At 40.4% G+C, this 20,513-nt stretch overlaps 1 protein-coding gene across 3 annotated transcripts in view; it reads left to right on the forward strand.

The window, feature by feature from the left end:
• The first annotated feature begins 201 nt into the window (after window positions 1-201).
• The window catches only part of slc17a5 (solute carrier family 17 member 5), a 70,605-nt gene continuing 50,293 nt past the window's right edge, over window positions 202-20,513 (forward strand). The window contains exons 1-5 of one of the 3 annotated variants that reach the window (XM_073056697.1): window positions 207-419; window positions 7,018-7,214; window positions 12,515-12,748; window positions 17,532-17,619; window positions 19,714-19,800. In XM_073056697.1, the coding sequence (XP_072912798.1) occupies window positions 359-419; window positions 7,018-7,214; window positions 12,515-12,748; window positions 17,532-17,619; window positions 19,714-19,800 (667 nt within the window). In that variant the 5' untranslated portion in view covers window positions 207-358. Of the gene's footprint in view, window positions 420-4,318; window positions 4,398-7,017; window positions 7,215-12,514; window positions 12,749-17,531; window positions 17,620-19,713; window positions 19,801-20,513 lie in introns of those variants that run through there. The other 2 variants (XM_073056698.1, XM_073056699.1) reach the window with 2 other exon arrangements.

The raw sequence follows: 20,513 nt of genomic DNA on the forward strand, positions 1-20,513 counted from the left end.
CACTGTTTCCAGCTCACCGAAGTTTGTGCGCGCTCCGCGGTTTCCAGCTCGCTGAAGTTCAAATGCGCGCTCCGCGGTTTCCAGCTCGCTGAAGTTCAAATGCGCGCTCCGCGGTTTCCAGCTCGCTGAAGTTCAAATGCGCGCTCCGCGGTTTCCAGCTCGCTGAAGTTCAAATGCGCGCTCCGCGGTTTCCAGCTCGCTGAAGTTCAAATGCGCGCTCCGCGGTTTACACAAGCGGCAGTTGGCGCGCACGCTCTTGTGACATCCTGGGGGCGGTTGGAAGCCGTGAGGCCGGAAGTGATTTCTGCTCGTGACCGGCGAGTGGATCCGGCTGGTGATCTCAGCTGACGGCTCCGAAATGGAAGAACAGAACCGAGAGGATGTACAGCCGCTGCTGAAAGGGGAGCGGAGGAGGAGAGGTGCGTGTTTGCAATTCCAGGCTTTATGTCAACATTAATTCCCTGTCAAATGCTGGAAATCCAGAGCAACACACACAAAATGCTGGAGGAACGCAGCAGGTCAGGCAGCATCTGTGGAGCGGAATAAACAGTCGACGTTTCAGATCGAAACCTTCGGCTGTTTATTCAATTCCAAAGATGCTGCCTGATTTAGCTGCTTTCTTCCAGCAATTTGTGTGTGTTCTACTTTCCAGCATCCGCAGATTCTCCTTTGTTTACAGAGTTCTTATCAGTGGGTTCATTAGATGATTTGGGAGATAAGGTACTGTGATCGGGTGTCTAACGCTTTTCAGAATAGATAGATAGATACTTTATTCATCCCCATGGGGAAATTCAACTTTTTTTTCCAATGTCCCATACACTTGTTGTAGCAAAACTAATTACATACAATACTTAACTCAGTAAAAAAAAATATGATATGCATCTAAATCACCGTCTCAAAAAGCATTAATAGCTTTTAAAAAGTTCTTAAGTCCTGGAGGTAGAATTGTAAAGCCTAATGGCATTGGGGAGTATTGACCTCTTCATCCTGTCTGAGGAGCATTGCATCGATAGTAACCTGTCGCTGAAACTGCTTCTCTGTCTCTGGATGGTGCTATGTAGAGGATGTTCAGAGTTATCCATAATTGACCGTAGCCTACTCAGCGCCCTTCGCTCAGCTACCGATTGTAACCTCTGTAACTTCTGTCCATTTTTTGAGAGAGATACAGCATTTTCGATGTGCAATTCGACCATGAATCTTGCTCTGATTTAAAACAGTGAAAATTGTAGTAATAAACACAAGTGCATGGTCCATAGGTTCTCACAGTCTGGTGTGTCTCTTAAGAGTTACTCAAATTGTATTTGCTTTTTCCTCTTAGCCCTGCATATGTATTCTTACGTAATTTATTTCTGAAAGTTATTATGCAATTTTCTTCTCGAGCATTTCGAGAAAGGTACAATTTATTATGTTGAAATGAATCCCGGGGTTCCTTCGGTCACGAAACTTTAAATCTATGTTCGGTAATTATAGATTCTTGCATTAGAACTGATGCCTCCATTTTAAATATCAAGACTATTCAATGATCTTTAAACAACTGTTTATAACCATCTCTCCTCTGCCTTTACTGGATTTTCATTTTCAGTTCCTTCACGCAAGCCTCCTCTTAACACCAGACAAATACTTTGGAATCAAACAGACAGACAGACATACTTTATTGATCCCGAGGGAAATTGGGTTTCGTTACAGCCGCACCAACCAAGAGTAGTGAAGAAATATAGCAATATAAAACCATAAATAATTAAATAATAATAGGTTAATCATGCCAAGTGGAAGTAAGTCCAGGACCAGCCTATTGGCTCAGGGTGTCTGACACTCCAAGGGAGGAGTTGTAAAGTTTGATGGCCACAGGTAGGAATGACTTCCTATGACGCTCAGTGTTACATCTCGGTGGAATGAGTCTCTGGCTGAATGTACTCCTGTGCCTAACCAGTACATTATAGAGTGGATGGGAGTCATTGTCCAAGATGGCATGGAACTTGGACAGCATCCTCTTTTCAATGACCACCTGACTTGACACATTTTAAGTCAGCCATAGCCCAATCAATAATTGGTAAAATTTATTCCTGTTTACAGTACTGTCTTAAGTCACTTAAACAGCCTTATCAACATTTCTTGCCATTTGAGTGTTTAGTATTTAACAATGTCTGTGAGTCAACAGATCTAAGTCCTAAGTCCTCCCTCCCAACCCCACACCACTTTAGTCCCAGCCATCTTCAGTGGGCAAAACCAATTTTACTGAAATCCATCTAATTTGTTAATATTGCTAAGACAAGTCAAATTGAGCACCAGTCCCAAATGAGCAAGTAGTACTCACCATAAGAAAGATTGTATTTTTAATCCTTATGATAAATACTATACGCTCATTTGGGATATAAGAAATGCGTGTCATAGAGCCTTAGAATATGACAGCACAGAAACAGGCCCTTTGGCCCATCTAGACTATGCTGAACTATCAACTTACATCCGGACCATATCCCACCTATCTATGTGCCTATCCAAGTTTCTCTTAAATATTGATATTTAAACCGCACCCTCCACTTCCGCTGGCAGCTTGTTCCTCACTCTTATCACACTCTGACTGAAGAAGTTCCCCCTCATGTTCCACTTAAATATTTCATCTTTTATACTTAACCTGATCCCTCTAGTTTTAGTCTCACCCAACCTCAGTGGAAAAAGCCTGCTTGCATTTACCCTATCTACATCCTGCACTATTTTGTATACCTCTGTCATAATCTCCCATCATTCTCTTACGCTCCAGGAAATAATGTCCTAAACTATTAGACCTTTCCCTATAACTCAGGTCCTCAAGTTCTAGCAACATCCTAGTAAATTTTCTGTGCAAGCTTTCAATCTTACTGACATCTTTCCTGTAGATAGGTGACCAAAACTGGACACAATACTCCGAATTAGGCATTACTTATACAATTTCTACATAACATCCCAATCTTTCTTCTTGTAAGTACCATATTCATGCTCTGCATACTTAAAACTATATTAATATCCTTTTACACCAGAGTATGATATTTGCTAATATCAGAAACTTGCCCTGAATGTTGAGGTGTTGTAAACTTGATTTTAATCCAATGAGCTGCTGAACCAAGGCCTTCTTTGGTCAGAGTTGACCATAGATATTGCATCCTAGCTGTCTAGATGCACAAGCCTGGGCAGTACGATATGGAGAGCAAGCTGTTGCCCGTGTAGCAAGCTCCCCCTCTCCACACATCTGATGAACCCGAAGGAACAGCAGAGGTCGATACAGTTTGGTACCAGCAGCATCACAGGAGTTGCCAGTCAACATTGAACTTAATGTAGGACTGTCTTAGGCACTCTGGCTCCCGATTTTTCCCTTGGGGTTTCCTCCTGAAGCCAGCTCCATGAGTGGTCATAGCTGCAAGGCCGTGGAGGTTTGAGAGCAGAGTTTTCCTTCTCCTAGATGAGGTGTCAATCATGGCCAACGAGTCCCATCTGCCCAAAGCGACTGGTTTTATGGCACCAGTTATCTGCCTTTGCAGTAGAAATGGCTAAGCCACACGTGAAGGCCAGGAGCTGGACTTGGTAGTCAGAGGCTATTTGAGATGCCATTGGAGCATTTAATAGGTTGTGGGAACTTGGCCCCATTACCACTACAGCTAGAACAATCTTAATTCAATAAAATCAGTCTTTATGGTGTAAGTTGAAATATAGTAGTGAATTTGTATGATGAAACTCAATGTGAACATGTTTTGAATAATACCATTAAATATTAAAACTATTGGAGAACTGGTCTCTTGAATTCAAAACAAGCATTATTTTTGTTACAGTTAAAAAGTTGGAAATCAGTGATTCTGAAATTGAATGTTACTGGGATAAAAGAATGCTCTATTTGGAATTCCTGATTTCTATTCTAAAAGCATTACACTGAAATTCATCTCATTAATTAAATAGTTTTCCCTTCCAGAAGAATAGATCAAGACTAATGTTGACACTGTAGCCTTGACAGTTTAAAAATACCAAGAGCTAAAAGAACTTGAAAAATAATCCAGAAAATAATTGAGCTTAGAAGAATGACGTAGAGAAAGTTGGACATTTGACTGCTTCATTTGCATAGACATGGTAGGGTTTGATATCCTCCTACCAGTGTAGTTCATCCTTTCAAATCCATGCCTACATCTTTGCCTGTGCTTTTAAATGCCCATACAACATTTAGCAATTTGTCTCATATAAAAGGGTGGGGCATAAGAGCAGATTACATTGGGAAAATTGTGATATTGTGGATTGAAGAATGATTATCACATTGAAGATAGAGACAGAATCTATCTGTCTTTCTTTCAGACTGGAAGTGTGTAACAAATGGAATGCCCCAAGGGCCAGTGTTTGGGCCTCAACTATAGTTAAGGATCTGAAGGATGGAACACTATGTAAGGCATTAAACAATGATATTGAGATATTATTAATGAGTATTAATTAATAAGTAGGTGTGGGGGCATGTTACATTTACGAAATTTGGACTTTGAGAGAGGTTATTGATGGGGTGAGTGAGTGGGTGAAGACTTGGGAGTTATAGAAACTAGAGCACAGAAACAGGCTCTTCAGCCCATCTAGTCTGTACCAAGCTCTTATTCTACCTAGTCCTATCAACCTGCACCCTCTATACCCCTCCCATCTATGTACACTACTTATTCAAACTTCTCTTAAATGTTGAAATTGAACCTACATTCACCCCACTGTCTCTGGTAGCCTGTTCCAGCACTCTCACCACCCTCTGAGTTTATAGAAATTCTCCCTCATGTTCCCCTTAAACATTTCGCCTTTCATCCTTAACTCATGATTTCTAGTTTCATCTAAACTCAGAGTAAAAAGCCTGGTTGCATTTATCCTATCTATACCCCTCAATTTTGTACACCTCTGTCAAATCTCCCCTCATTCTTCTACACTCCAGGAAATAAATTTCTAACCTATTCAACCTTTCCCTTTTACTCATGTCCTCAAGAACTGGCAACATCCAGTAAGGCTGATCAACACCTCCACCCACTAACCCTCTCCCCTCCACAGCCCCAACCACCACTACTTTATAAATTCCTGTCAGTCACCTTATGTACAGACACTCCTGTGCCTCGCATCACTTTATGAATATTCAATCTGTCTATGTATATAAGCTATTGTATTTATATTTATCATATTTTAAATGATTATTGTGTACTTTTTGTGCTGCATCAGATCTGTAGTAACAATTATTTTGTTTTTCTTTACACTTGTGTTCTGGAAATTACATTAAACAACAACAACATCAAAATTCTCAGTACTCTTTCAATCTTAATTGATATCTTTCCTGTAGATAGGTGATCAGATCTGTACACAGTCCTCCAAATTAAGCCTCACCAACATCTGTACAACTTCAACGTAAGATCCCAACTCCTGTACTTAATTGATTTATGAAAGCCAATGTGAAGAAGGAATGCAGTTGTGCAAAGTGCAGAGTGATCTAAGTCTTCAGTATGAACTGCAAAGATTAGCAGGCAGATGCAGCTAGTGGACAGGGGCTGGCCTTTATTTTAAGAGGTTAGGAATTTAGAAAAAGAAATGTAATAGCTGTATAGCTGTTGAGACAATACCTGGAGTACCATAACACAGATTTAAGAAATGCTGCATCAGCATTGGAGGCAATCCAAAAAAGATTCACTAGGCTAATTCCCAGGATGAGAGGTGTATAAGATGATAAGAGGCATGGATAGAGTGGATAGCCAAGGTGGAAATGGCTAATACTAGAGGGCGTAATTTCAAGGTGATTGAGGAAAGTGTGGGTGGAGGGTGGAATGTCAGGTTTTTTTTTAACATGAAGTGGATCTCTGGAGCACATTGTTGGGGATTATGATGGAGACTGATACATTAGGAGTATTTAAGAGACTCTTCGATAAGTACGTGCATGATACAAAAATAGAGCACTGTGTGGGAGGGTAGGGTTAGATTGATCGTGGCATAGGTTAAAAGATTGTGGCAGAACATCATGGGTTGAAGGGCTTATACTGTGCTGTACTGTTCCATTTTCTACATTCCAGTGAAAAATGGCTTTTAAAAAATCAGATCTATCCACTTTGGAGTTTAGAAGAATGTGTGGGGGCAGTCGAGGTGATCTTACTGAAACACGTAAGAACCTGAGGGTGTGTGACAGTTTCCACAAGTGAGAAAAACTTATAAAAAGGGACCTGCTTTAAGATGAAGGGATGTTAACCAAGCTCCATAGAAGTTTCTTCTAGCAGTTGGTGGTAAAACTCTGGAATTAGAGGTATTTAAAGAGGATGCAGTTAATTTCTGAAAGACTGAGGAATTGAGGGCTATGAGGAACAGAAGCCTTGGGCAGATCATCTATGGCCAATTGAATGGTGGAGTAGGCTTGAGGGGTCAAGTAGTCTATCCCTTTTCTTATTTTATAATGTTATTATGTTCTTAAGTATAGAATCATATACAAATAAATTTACTCTCAGTGACCACTTATTATGTACTTCCTGTACCAAAAAAATTGGCCACCGAGTTCATGTTCATGGTCTTCTGCTGCAAGGTTCGACATGTTGTATGTTTAAAGATGCTCTTCAGCACAACCACTGTTGTAATACGTGGTTATTTGAGTTACTATCTTTCTGTCAGCTTGAACCAATCTGGCCATTCTCTGACTTCTCTCATTAAAAAGGTATTTTCAGCCACAGAAGTGTTGCTCACTGGATATTTATTATTTTTCACATTACCGTATTCTCTGTAAACTCTTGAGACTAGTGTGTGTGAAAATCCCAAGAGATCAGCATTTTCTGAGATACTCAAACCACCTCATCAGGCACCAACACAGTCAAAGTCACTTCATTCACATTTCTCCCCCATTCTGATGTTTTGTCTAGACTACATATTGTGACCATGTCTGCATGCATTGAATTGCTGCCGCATGATTAGCTGATTAGATATTTGCATTATGAGCAGGTGTATGTAATAAAGTGGCCTCTGAGTGTATTTGTGTATTTTTCCAATAACTATTCTCAATGTTTTTTCCAGTACCAGGTTGGTGCTCAGCTCGATATAACCTAGCGATTTTGGCCTTTTGGGGATTTTTTGTTGTTTATGCACTACGTGTAAATCTCAGTGTGGCAATGGTTGAGATGTTGGATGATAACGCAACTGTGCCCAAGAATGGGAGTGTTGAGGCATGTCCACCACACAGCAACGTTACTCGCCAAAATAGTGGGAAAAAGGTAAGGTCTTTGCTCTGTCTCTTGCCTGTATACTCAAATGGAATTATTTACTTTTTGTTACTAAAACTGACCTAATCATAGCACAATTATTGCTTAATACAATTGATCAGGAAATCAACCTTTGAATGCAAAGAATTCCTTAATGTTATGCCTTGAGGTATTGTTCAAATTTTGCAATTACATATATACCTGCACCAATGATTAATGCTGCTGGACACTTTTGCAGTCCGATGCGCTGGTGCTGTGAATCTTCCTGGGTTGGATGTTGCAATGCTGAATGTCAGTCCCAAGGGGAAGGATGGATGTGCACTCAGTAGTGGGGCACTGTGTATTTCCAGTGGGGATTCTATCCATTAAGTTATATGGTCACCAAAATCTCTGTGCTTTGAAGAAGAATGCAAGAAGCAGCAACAATGATTAGGCCTCTTACACCCTTACAAAAGCCAGTGACATTTGAGAGATTGTGAAGTTTCCTCCTCAAATTAAAACCCCAGATGTAGCACACACAGTAATCCCAGTCCTGTGCTCTTCAGATAGTGCCTATAATAAATATTCACCCTCCCATGGAAGTTTTCATGTTTTATTGTTTTACAACATTGAATCAGTGGATTTAATTTGGCTTTTTTGACGCTGATCAACAGAAAAATACTCTTTTGTGTCAAAATGAAAACAGATCATCTACAAAGTGATCTTAATTACAGGCAGTCCCCCAAGTTATGAACATCTGACTTACGGACAACTTGTACTTATGAACAGAGGGAGGAGAACGCCTTTCGCTATTTTAAGTCAGATCACGACGCTGTCCGCCATTTAAGTCGTTGCTGTTAACACTGTGTTGTGTGTGTAACTTTGTATTTGGCTTAAATATTTCTTAACAAGATTCACCCTGCCCTCCCCCTTTTCCAGTCAGCACCGCCCCTACTTGTCCCATTTAACCTGTCTCAGTGTGGGTGGACTTTAGGACCCAGAGCAGAACAGGACCCAGAGCAGAACAAGACCCGCCGCCCGCGGCTGCTGCTGTATTTTTTTTTATTAAGTGCGATCGTGAACAATAGCCAGATTAGAAATGCTGATCAAGTCAACTAGTTCCTAAAGAGAACTCTGATAGGCCAATCAGACGGTTTACTGCTGCTCAGCGATGGAACATAAAATCCGCAGTTTTCTGTTCCGTTGATGGAAAATGATAGCGATTGAAAATAAAATGGAAATAATAAAGCGATTGAAAAAAGGTAAAATGCCATCAGTCATTGGAAAAGCTTTAAGCTACAGTTGGTCAATGATCGAAATAACTTTAAAGGATAAAGTGAGAATAATTGAGCATGTGAAGGCCCTGCTCCGATGAAAGCTACAATTATCACTATGCAACGCAGTGGTTTAATTATTGAAATACATATGTTTCTTAAGTGTTTTATATGCATAGAAAGGTAAAATATATACTATATACTAAGACAAACATTTGACAAACTGACTCCAAATAATACCGGATGTACCTGTTCCGACTTAAAGATGGACTCAGGAACGGAACTTGTTTGTAACCCGGGAACTGCCTGTAATTACAAATATAAGACACAAAATAATTGATTGCATAATTTTTTACCCCCTTCAAGTCAGTTTTTAATAAATGCTCCTTTGGCAGAAATTACATCCTTGATCTATGTGGATAGATCTCTAACAGTTTTGCACATCTGGACACTGCAATTTTCCCCCATTTTTCTTTATAAAACTGCTCAAGCTCTGTCAGTTTGCATTTGCATCATGAGAGAACACCCTTTTCAAGTTCAGCCACTAATTCTCAATTGGACTGAGGTCTGGACTCTGACTTTTTCACTCCAGGACATTAACGTTGTTGTTCTTAAGCCATTCCTGTGTTGCTTTGGGTTTATACTTGGGGTCATTGTCTTGCCAGAAAACAAATCTCCCAAGTGCAGTTCTCTTGCAGACTGCATCAGGTTTTCCTCTTGGATTTCCCTGTATTTTGCTGCATTCATTTTACCCTCTACCTTCACAAGCCTTCCAGGGCCTCTGCAGTGAAGCATCTCCACAGCATGATGCAGCCACCACCATGCTTCAAGGTAGGGTTGGTGTGTTTTTGCTGATGTGTGGTGTTTGACTTATGCCAAATATAGTGTTTAGTCTGATAGCCAAAAAACTCAGTTTTGGTTACATCAGACCATGGAATCTTCCAGCTGACTTCAGAATCTCCCACATGTCTTCTGGCAAACTCTAGCTGAGATTTCATATGTGTTTTTTTCAACAGTGGCTTTCTCTTTGCCACTCTCCCATAAAGCTGCAACTGGTGAAGCATGTGGGTAACAGTTGTTGTATGTGTAGTCTCTCCCATCTCAGCCACTGAAGCTTGTAACCCCTCCAGAGCTGTCATAGGGTTCTTGATGGCCTCCTCACTAGTCTCCTTCTTGCATGGTCATTCAGTTTTTGAGGAAGGCCAGCTCTAGACAAATTTACACGTGATATATTCTTTCCATTTCTTGATGATTGACTTAATAGTACTCCAAGGGATATTCAGTGACTTGGACATTTTCTTGTATCCATCTCCTGAAATGTGTTTTTCAATAACCTTTCTGCGGAGTTGCCTGATGTGTTCTTTTGTCTTCATGGTGTAGTTTTTGTCAGGATACTGACTCACCAGCAGCTGGACCTTCCAGATTCGGGTGTATTTTTACTACGATTAATTGAAACACCTTGACTGCACATGGTGATAGCCAATTAACCAATTATGTGACTTATAAAACCAATTGGCTGCACCAGTGATGATTTGGTCTGTCATATTAAAGGGGGTGAATACTAATTCAAACAATTATCTGCAACACACACAAAATGCTGGTGGAACGCAGTAGGTAAGGTAGCATCTATAGGGAGAAGCGCTGTCGACGTTTGCTTCACATTTGTAATTAGATCACTTTGTAGACATCTGCTTTCACTTTGACATGGAAGAGTCCTTTTCTGTTGATCAGTGTCAAAAATAGCCATATTTTTTTATAGGTACTGTACATGGATCATCTACAACCTGGATATTGAGAAATATATCTATTACATTCTTCACAAAATTTGCCGTGTTCATTGGCAGGATCATTGTTCTCTCTCAAGACAACACTTAGAATGTCGTAGTTATAATTATGCTCAGTCAGTTGTGAATACCACTCCACATCATGTACATGCCTGACCCAGACTCCTGACACATGCTCTGAGCTGGAAGAGATTGCTTAAAGGACCTTTCAACAGTAGCATCCTCATGTACTTGTGGACATTCCTGGTCCATAACTATTCAAATTGGATTAGGAGCATCTGGAAAAACACCTTGGGTCTCTTGGAAAATTGAAATAGTAGTTTGATAACCCAAGGAACTGCTGCTCTAACACATTGCTTCACACATGTTCAATACCATAGGCCCACATACAATAGTTGAAGATGTTCTTCATTGTACATAGAGTTGCATCAATCATGCACTTTGCTGGGGTTTTTAGGGGGTTAGGTAAAGAAGTGTTGGAGCAATATTTCCATGTTTTCCTGGCAATTTGGGAATGAAAAATTGAAACAAAGTATTAGGAAAAGGAGATAAAGTTGGACCATGCCACTCCTCTGACCTGCTAATTCCTGCTCAGTTATATCTCAAATGGCAACCTTTTCACTCCCGGGTATCAAGTAAGAGAGTTTTCAGTTCTCTTTCAAGTATAAATATATTCTCAGTTAAATCAGATGAAATATCAATAGATACAAGAGATTCTGCAGATGTGGAAACATTAAGCAATACCCACAAAGTACTGGTGGAATTCAGTAGCTCAGTCCTGATGAAGGGACTTGGTTCAAAACATCAGCTGTTGATTTCCCTTCGTAGAAGTTGCCTGACCTGCTGAGTTCCTCCAGCATTTTGTGTGCATTACTCACAAATCTATGGTCCTTGTACTCTGGCCCTTGTAATGATGGTCTACATTACATTTGTCTTCCTTATTTTCTTGCTGCAAGAACATCAAGTTATAGGACTACAAATTTTCTTAACAAATTTCATGCTAAATGGGATTAATAAATTTGAAACTAAAGGAAGTCTACCATCCACCTAGTGAGTACAGCTGATGATAATAAATAACCCATTACAAAAAGTGAAGTTGTAAGGTTCACTAGAGGTCATATAAAACTTTGTTGCTTGGAATCTTTTCCAATACAGCCTTCATTATTGTACATATAAAACCATGTTGCTTTCTGCTGAAGCAATATCTTTCATTTTAATTAATGCTTTTCCTTCTTTAAACTTAGCTTTCTAGATTTTTCGTAATCTCCCCACCTCTGAACCCTTATTTGTGCTTCTTCAGTTCTGGCTCTGTAAAAAATCTTTGTACTTGTTTCTTCTGAAGAGGGGAATAAACTGTCTATGCTTCTGGTAGAGCCCCCCCCCCCCCCTTTGACAGAACGGCTTCCCCCTTCCATTCCTTTCCTGACAAAGAGCCTTGGCCCACCACACTGACTGTTTATTCCCTTCCACAGATCCTGCCTGCTCTGCTGAGTTCTTCCAGCATTTTGTGTGTGTTACTCTGGATTTCCAGCATCTGCAGAATCTCATGTGATTAATTGCTCCAGCATTGTTGATAGTTTATTAAATTGCTGAAGCCTTAAGCTCTGAAATTGTCTTCCTAAACACTCTATCATTTGTCAAGGATGATCTTTAAAACCTTCCATTTTGATTAAGCAGTTGTTCACCTATCCTGACATTTAGTTAATATGGCTCAGTATAAATATTGTCTATTCCTTAGAAAATTTTGCCATTGTTAAAAGTATGACAGAGTGATAATAGCTTTCACCCTGAGAACAAATGATATTTCTTCAAAATTTAGATATTTACATATATGAGGTGGGTGGTTGATGTGCTGGTGTGTTAACTAGTTGTTGAATTGTTTCATTTATTACATCCACATCAAGTAGTTTTATCTTGTCATGGTAACATACTAGCTAACACAATGCCATAATAGCTCGGGGTGCTCCAGAGTTCAATTCTGGCACCATCTTTTAGGAGTTTGTACATTCTCCCTGTAAACTGCTTGGGTTCCCCAGGTGCTCCAGTTTTCTTTCACAATCCAAAGACACACTAGTTAGTAGGTTAATCAGCCATTGTAAAGTGTCCTGTGATTAGGCTGTTGTTAAATAGATGGATTTCAGGGTGGTGTGGTTCATTGGGCTGGAAATGGCTGTTCCACACTATCTTTAAGTAATAAAATAAAAATAAATAAATTTTACTGTGAACAAGCTTGCCTATGTCACATTTAATACAAACCTCTCCTTGTCTCCAACAGGGCAAAGTATATAACTGGAATTCGGATATACAGGGATGGATCCTTAGTGCTTTCTTCTATGGTTACATAGTTACTCAGATTCCTGGTGGATATCTGGCTGGTAGATTTGGAGGGAAGCTACTGCTTGGTTTTGGGATACTGGGCACTTCAGTTTTAACACTGTTGACTCCACTAGCAGCTGAATTGGGTCCCTACTGCATAATTGTACTGAGGATTATTGAAGGTCTGGGAGAGGTATGTACTAATTTGTCATTCATGTTTAGGAATTTTGCATTATTGAAACAATTAATTCTGTATAGCAATGGAAGTTTTAAAAATGCAGATGTTGGAAGTCTGAAAAAATAAACAAAAATGCTGGGAATACTCAGCGGGTCAATAAGTATCTCTGGAAAGAAAAACAGTTGATGTTTTGGGTTAGTTCCGACAAAATACCTGAAGCATTAACTTTTTTTTTCCTCCCACAGGTCTTGCCTGATATGTTTCCAACATTTTCTGTTTAAATCTGTAATATTTCCTACAGATAGAATTTTAGTTAATTTTTATGAATGTATTTGGTATCCAAAAAATGCAACATTTTTGAGAAAAAAAGATATCTATCAGCAGTAATTGTAATTTTTGGACAAAATGCGATGCATCATTCAAATGTTTTGAAAATTGTGAATCTAAGAGGAGTACAATAATCTTTAAGGACTTTACATACTTCAACTCCTTGTGGAATTTAAATATAACTGGATTGAAAACCTAGAACAGTACAACACAAGAGCAGGCCATTCGGCCCACAATATTGTGCTAAACTACTAAAAAGCAAATCAAAAACACGCAAACTCTAGTCCTTCCTACCTACACCATGTCCATATGCCTCCATCTTCCTTACATTCATGCGTCTATTCAAAGTCTCTTAAAAGCCTCTAATGTATTTGCCTCTACCACCATACCAGGCAGTGCATTCCAGGCATCCATGTCTCTCTGAGTGAAAAACTTACCCCTCACATCCACCTTGAACCTACCCCATCTCACCTTCAACGCATACCCTATGGTATTAGACCAGGAAACAGATGCTCTCTGCTCACTCTATTTGTGCCTCTCATAATCCTGTAAATCTCTATCAGATCTCCCCTCAGCCTCTGACGCTCCAGAGAAAACAACGAAAGTTTGTCCAGCCTCTCTTTATAGCACAAGGCCTCTAAACTAGGCAGCATCCTGGAAAACCTCTTCTGCACCCTCTCCAAAGCCTCAACATCCTTCCTATAGTAGAGCACCAGAACTGTTAAAAGATCATACTTTTAAAATGCTTGTGGAGGAGGTGACCAACTTCAAAGATAATTTATTTTAAAGGTATTTACTCATAGTTCATGGAAAATATTTAAACATTTTATAGCTAGCATTGATTGTCGTATTCAAACTTAAGACCTCGAAAATATGCATTTTAGGTAGAGCTCTCCCTTTGGGATCATTGGATAATCATTCCATTGCCAGTGACTTATCCACCTGTCATTAGGTCATGCCTTTCATTAGCGTATGGATTTTGCATGAGCAGTCTGGCTCCTAGCACGTGGGCATATTATAGTGCAGCATTGGGGCTATCTCTGTCATTGAATTGGGGTATAGAATTGTTAATTTTCTTGTACTTTAATTTTCCTATGCTTGTTTATATTTTTGTGTACTCACTTATATACATCTTACTGTTTAGTGAGTTTCCCAGTGGTTACAGTTGCCTTATTTTTCTGGAAGTTTCTTGGTTTCAGTGCCGGGTGTCATGTTAATTGAATCTAGCTGTCTTATTGGTTAACTCTTATCAATGGAATTTTCTGGTATGAGAAGACCACAGTGCTTTTAATCTCTCTCCTTTCTTCTCTTTCTTTGCTGTTGTAACGCTTAATAAAGTAATCATAAGCAACACACATGAAATGCTGGAGGAACTCAGCAGGCCAGGCAGCATCTGTGGAAAAAGAGTAAACAGTTGACGTTTCAGGTGGAGACCCTTCATCAGGACTGGAAAGGAAGGGGAGAGATCACTCTAAGAAGGAGGAAGAAGCACAAGGTGGCATGTGAAACTGGCAGAGGGGGTGAAGTAAAGAGCTGGAAAGTTGACTGGTGAAAAAGATAAAGAGCTGGACAGGGTAGAAAACCATGGAAGAAAGGGAAGTGGGTGGAGCACCAGCGGGAGGTGATGGGCAGGTAAGGGGATGGCACTTGTTCTCAGTGGGGAGGGACAAGGGAGTCACTAAGGACGATTGCTGCAGAAGGTTGGGGTGGGGGAAGAGATGAGCCTGGTGGTGGAATCCCATTGGAGGTGGTAGAAGTTACAGAGAATTGTGCTGAATGCAGAGGCTAGTGGATTGGTAGTGAGGGAAAGTGGAACTCTAACCCCAGTGTGGCAGCAGGAGGACAGGGTGAGGGCAGACATGCGTGAAATGCAAGAGGTGTGTTTGAGGGCAGCATTGGAAGAGGAAGAGGAGCCCCTTTCTTTGAAGAAGGACATTTCATTAGTTCTGAAATGAAAAGCCTCATCTTGAGAGTAGTGCAGCAGAGATGGAGGAATTGAGAGAAATGGGTGGCATTCTTATGAGTAGCAGGGTGGGAAGAGATATAGACCAGGTAGCTCTGCAAATCAGTGGGTTTATAATAGACATCAGTAGATAAGCTGTCTCCCGAGATAGAGACAAGGGGATCGAGAAAGGTGAGGGAAATGGACCAAGTAAATTTCCTTGTCCGGCAGGCCCATTTCGGAAACCTCCGTCCAGTTTCTCAATCTCTCTGTCTCCATATCTGGAGACAGTCTATCTACTGATATCTTTTATAAACCTACTGATTCTCACAGCTATCTCGACTATACCGCTTCCCAACCTGTCACTTGTTGGGACATCCCCTTCTCTCAGTTCCTTTGTCTGCGCTGCATCAACCCTCAGGATGAGGCTTTTCATTCCAGAACTAATTAGATGTCCTCTTCCTTCAAAGAAAGTAGCTTCTCTTCCTCCACCACTAACACTGCCCTCACCTGCATCTCTTTCATTTCGCACATGTCTGCCCTTAACCCCATCATCCTGCCACCGCACTGAGGATGGGGTTCCTGTTGTGCTCACCTACCACCCCACCAGCCTCCGCAACCAGTACATAATTCTCCATATATCTGCCATCTTCAATAGAATCCCACAACCAAACACATCTTCTCTCCCCTCCTCCGCTTTCCACAGGAATCACTCCCTATGCGACTCCCTTGTCCACTCGTCCCTCCCCACTGATCTTCCTCCTGGTACTTATCCTTGCAAGTGAAACAAGTGCTACACCTACCCCTATACCTCCTCACTCACTACCATCCAGGGCCCCAAACACTCCTTCCAGATGAGGCAACATTTCACCTGCAAGTCTGTTGCGGTCTTCTTCTGTATCTGGTGCTCCCGGTGTGGCCTCCTGTATATTGGTGAGATCCGACATAGATTGGGAGACCAATTTGCCAATCACCTACACTCCATCTGCCAGAAAAAACAGGACCTCGCTGTAGTCACCCATTTCAATTCCACTTCCCGTTCCTATTCCAACACATCAGTGCACAGCTTCCTCCAACCTGATGGTGTGAGCATTGATTTCTTGCCCCCCCCTTCACCATTCCCCATTCCTGTTTCTCTCTCTCTCTCTCAACATATCTCCTTACCTGCCCATCACTTCCCTCTGGTGCTCCTCTCCCTTTTTTCCATGGTCTTCTAACCTCTCCTATCAGATTCCCCCTCCTCTAGCCTTTATCTCTTTCACCAATCACTTCCCAACTCTTTACTTTCCCCAGTTTCACCTATTGCCTGCCACCTTGTACTCCTTCCTGCCCTCCCCCACCTCCTTACTTTGACTTCTTCCTTTCCCGTCCTGAAGAAGGGTCTTGGTCCGAAACGTCGACTGTTTACTGTTTTGCATAGATGCTTCCTGACCTTCTGAGTTCCTCCAGCATTTCGTGTGTGTTCTTTTGGATTTCCAGCCATCTGCAGATTTTCTCATATTAATGTATTTGACTGCTAGGGAGGTACTGACCCTGGATACACCAGTGGTTAAAACATTCACTCTTCCTGAAAGGCTGCAAATGTGTCACACAAGTTAAAAGCAATTAAGTATACGTAAAGTAATTTAAATCATATTAAAGTCTGTATATTTTCCTGCTAGATGATTTTTTTCCCCATTAATTTTAATGAGACAGCTATGCTTGTGCAGGTATGAGCTGGCACAGATTCAGACACAAAAGGCTGGAGACTGAGAGCTGGTCTTGAATTTTACAGTGTTAGGTTTGGAGCAATTTTATTGGGCTTTTCTCTAAGATGACTATCATCTATTAATATATATAAATTTAAAACATTGGTGTTTTTCATTATTTTAACATCACATTGCATTTAAAGTTTATTAGGGCAATCACTCATGTATAATCTTCTCCTAAGGGGTTCTCCTTTGGTTGGTCCTTAGGTGGTTGTATAGCCGATCCGGGATCCACATTTAAAGCGCACTTTAAAGTTCTACATAGTTCATCTAAATTTTATACTAAGCCAAAGAAGATGTATTTGTTATATGGAACATTTTTTAAAAAGAAAATAAAGCAGAAAGATTGAGGAAGAAATTGCAGAGCCTGGGTTTTTGCTGATGGTGGGAGAAATGCATAGTGGCCATTATTTCAAACAACATAAATGGTTGAGAAGAACAAGGAGAACATTAGAACAGCTTAATATTCAAATTTATTTTAAAAAACTAATAATCTCAGTGCATGATCTGAGGTGGAAAGAGGTAGGAACAGTATTGTTTAGTTTGAAGTGTATATTACATATGGTGATGGAAGGTGTCTGGAGATCTGGGTCACTCAAATAAATGCTGAAATTACCACATTCAGATTAAATTTAGAAAAAAAATTAGGGAGGTGGATGGAATTTGTGGCATGATAGTTGAGCCAATGGCAGATCCTTTAGACATTCTGTATATTTCCCCAATATTGCAGCCTATGGTTGTTCATTTATGAGGTTGAACTTTATTTTATTACTTCTAATAGGGTGTAACCTTCCCTGCTATGCATGCGATGTGGGCTGAATGGGCACCACCTTTAGAAAGGAGCACGCTTCTCAGTTTATCGTATGCAGGTAAATTCACTCTGTTTAAAGCTTGCACTGAAACTTATGTAGTGTCCAACCTTCCCAAAGGTGAGACTAATGGAGTATTAATGATTTCCCCCCCCCCCCACCTTTCCTTTCATTTTTCCATTCCCCATTCTGGCTAACCCTTCTCCTCTCCCCACCTACCCATTACCTCCCTCTGGAGCCTCTCCTCTTTCTCTTCCTCCTATGGTGGTCTTCTGTCAGATTCCTTCCTCAGCCTTTCACCTCTTCCACCTATCACCTCCCAGCTTCTTACTTTACTACACCCCCTCTCCAAAAATCAAGATTCAAGAATCAAGTTTGTATATCACAAGTACATTGAGAAATGGAGTGAAATGAATTGTTTGCATTAATAACCAACACACCCAAGATGGCAGATCGGTGCCATCAACTCAAATCAGGTTGAATTGTCCTTCAAACCACCCATGGATACAGCTGAATGAGGCAGTGTTCTCTGGGACCAAGGTGCAAAAAAGATACACACACATTCAAAATAGCGAGAAATTAAAAAAAAACAAGCATCATCACGTAAGAAAATACAGTTTTTTAGTTGGAGACCCTGAATGACAAATCCTGCAGATTGATGGTTCCCAGCAATCCAGCCTGTTATTCCACTGATCGAACACTGGAGGGCAGCACCAACAGGAGCATGGATTCCATGCTACACTTTGGATCTTGGATGATTCATCCATCCACCTTCCCCCTCACCTGGTCTCACCTATCACCTACCAGCTTGTACATTTTCCCCTCCCCCTTTCTTATTCTGGCTTCTCTCTTCCTCGCTAGTTCTGATAAAGGGTGTTGGCCCAAAATGCTGACTATTTATTCCTTCTGACAGATGCTGCCTAACCTGCTGAGTTACTCCAGCATTTTTGTGCGTTACTAATGGAGCAAATTTAACATTTTATTAATGATGTCATTGGTTATAATTGCACAATAATGCATGTTTGTCTTCCTGGGTGTCAGATATATTTTTATGAAAGTTGTACCTTATTCCATAATATATAGCTTGAATTTTAAAGTAGTTTCTAATGCCAGGGCAATTTTTAATTGTAACTGTCTCAGATGTTCCAGTTAAGTTTATCTCCACCTATCTCTTAATGTAAGGGAGTATTGACTGGACTTTTCAAGTCCCTCCTATTATCTTTTGTATATTTTAAAATTAAAATTTAACTGTATTTCAGGCTTCTCTAATTTCTGTTAATGCCCCTCCTCCCCTTCTTACCCCATCCCTGACATATTTAGTTGTTTTTTTTCTCTCTCTCTGCCCATCACTCTGCCTGTTCTCCATCTCCCTCTGGTGCTTCCTCCCCCACCCTTTCTCCTGAGGCCTCCCGTCCCATGATCCTTTCCCTTCTCCAGCTCTGAATCACTTTCGCTAATCACCTTTCCAGCTCTTAGCTTCATCCCATCCCCTCTGGTCTTCTCCTATCATTTTGCATTTCCCCCTCCCCCCTCTACTTTCAAATCTCTTAGTATCTCTCCTTTCAGTTGGTCCTGACGAAGGGTCTCGGCCTGAAACGTCGACAGTGCTTCTCCTTATAGATGCTGCCAGGCCTGCTGTGTTCCACCAGCATTTTGTGTGTTGTTTGAATTTCCAGCATCTGCAGATTTCCTCGTGTATGTCAGGCTTGTGTTTTTTTTACTCAAGCCCGTCACCCCTACTGGGTCATAGGCCACAGACAGAATCTCACCAGAGTCCTCTATCCTAGGCCTGTCTTTCAAGTTTTCTTCATACATAGCCCATCTTCTTGGTATCCTTCCTCTTCCAAGGATGAGGTCTTTGGAGCTTCTATTGCTTTGTTGCTATCCCCATGCCTAGCACTCCTTTTGCAGCCAGGCTTTTAAATGCCCATACAACATTCAGCTTTTTATAATATGTTATCTTTATTAATACCTTGTCTGATTGTGTGTAAATGTGTCCAGATTGTATTATATGGAATTGATATCGATTTGTATTGTATAAACATACTAGTTTTCTCCATTTAGCCAATGATCCGTCAATATAAATGCATACATATATTTAATACCCTAAATTTGAGTCATGTACTAGGTTCTAAATATTACATAATTTTCTAGGTGCCCAATTTGGAACTGTTGTTTCACTTCCATTATCTGGAATAATTTGCTATTACATGGATTGGTCATATGTTTTCTACATCTTTGGTAAGATTTCATGGTGTAATTATAAAGCTTTGCATTGTAATTTAATCCTACTTATTGAAATGTTGTTTTCTTCCTTCCTACCTACCTAAATAGTTACCAAGTTAATATTTGAGTAGGTGGTGATGTGAATCAGTAAAGCAGGAAGAACCATTCCTGTGACTCTGGTAAAGTACATCTATTCAAGAGGAAAGAAAATCATGTGTAGTCACAGTATATGGGAATTTGTGCCATTTTCAAAAGGAGTATATGAATGATTTCATTCTGTACTGTCAAGACAGGTTTGATATCAGCTGGAAGCTAGAATCCTGGTACGTCCTTCCTTGCCCTTTGACATTTGCATTATTTGGCTGCCTCTGCTGAAAGCAGTCAAATTGAGGAGTCCCAATTGATTGGTGTGGTTTTATCTATCTAAGGATTTCCGTATTGAGCTCTAACAAATTACATCCCAAATGGAAATTAAAGTACTTGTTTATGCATTATAGCTTTGATTGGATAACACTTCACTAATTATATGGCTATTTTGCTTTTGAATATATTTGCCAAATATATTATTTTCAGCTAATGTAAATAAAATCATGACCTGTTCTTTCTATTGAGGAATAATTGAATGGAAATGTCCCGAATCATTAAGTCTAGAAGCTTGGAAACAGATCCTTCGGCCCAACTGCCCATACCAACCAAGATACCCATCTAAGCTAGTTGTTTACCTGGGT

Source organism: Hemitrygon akajei, chromosome 9 (genome assembly GCF_048418815.1).
Source record: "Hemitrygon akajei chromosome 9, sHemAka1.3, whole genome shotgun sequence".
In the NCBI taxonomy this organism is placed as follows: domain Eukaryota; kingdom Metazoa; phylum Chordata; class Chondrichthyes; order Myliobatiformes; family Dasyatidae; genus Hemitrygon; species Hemitrygon akajei.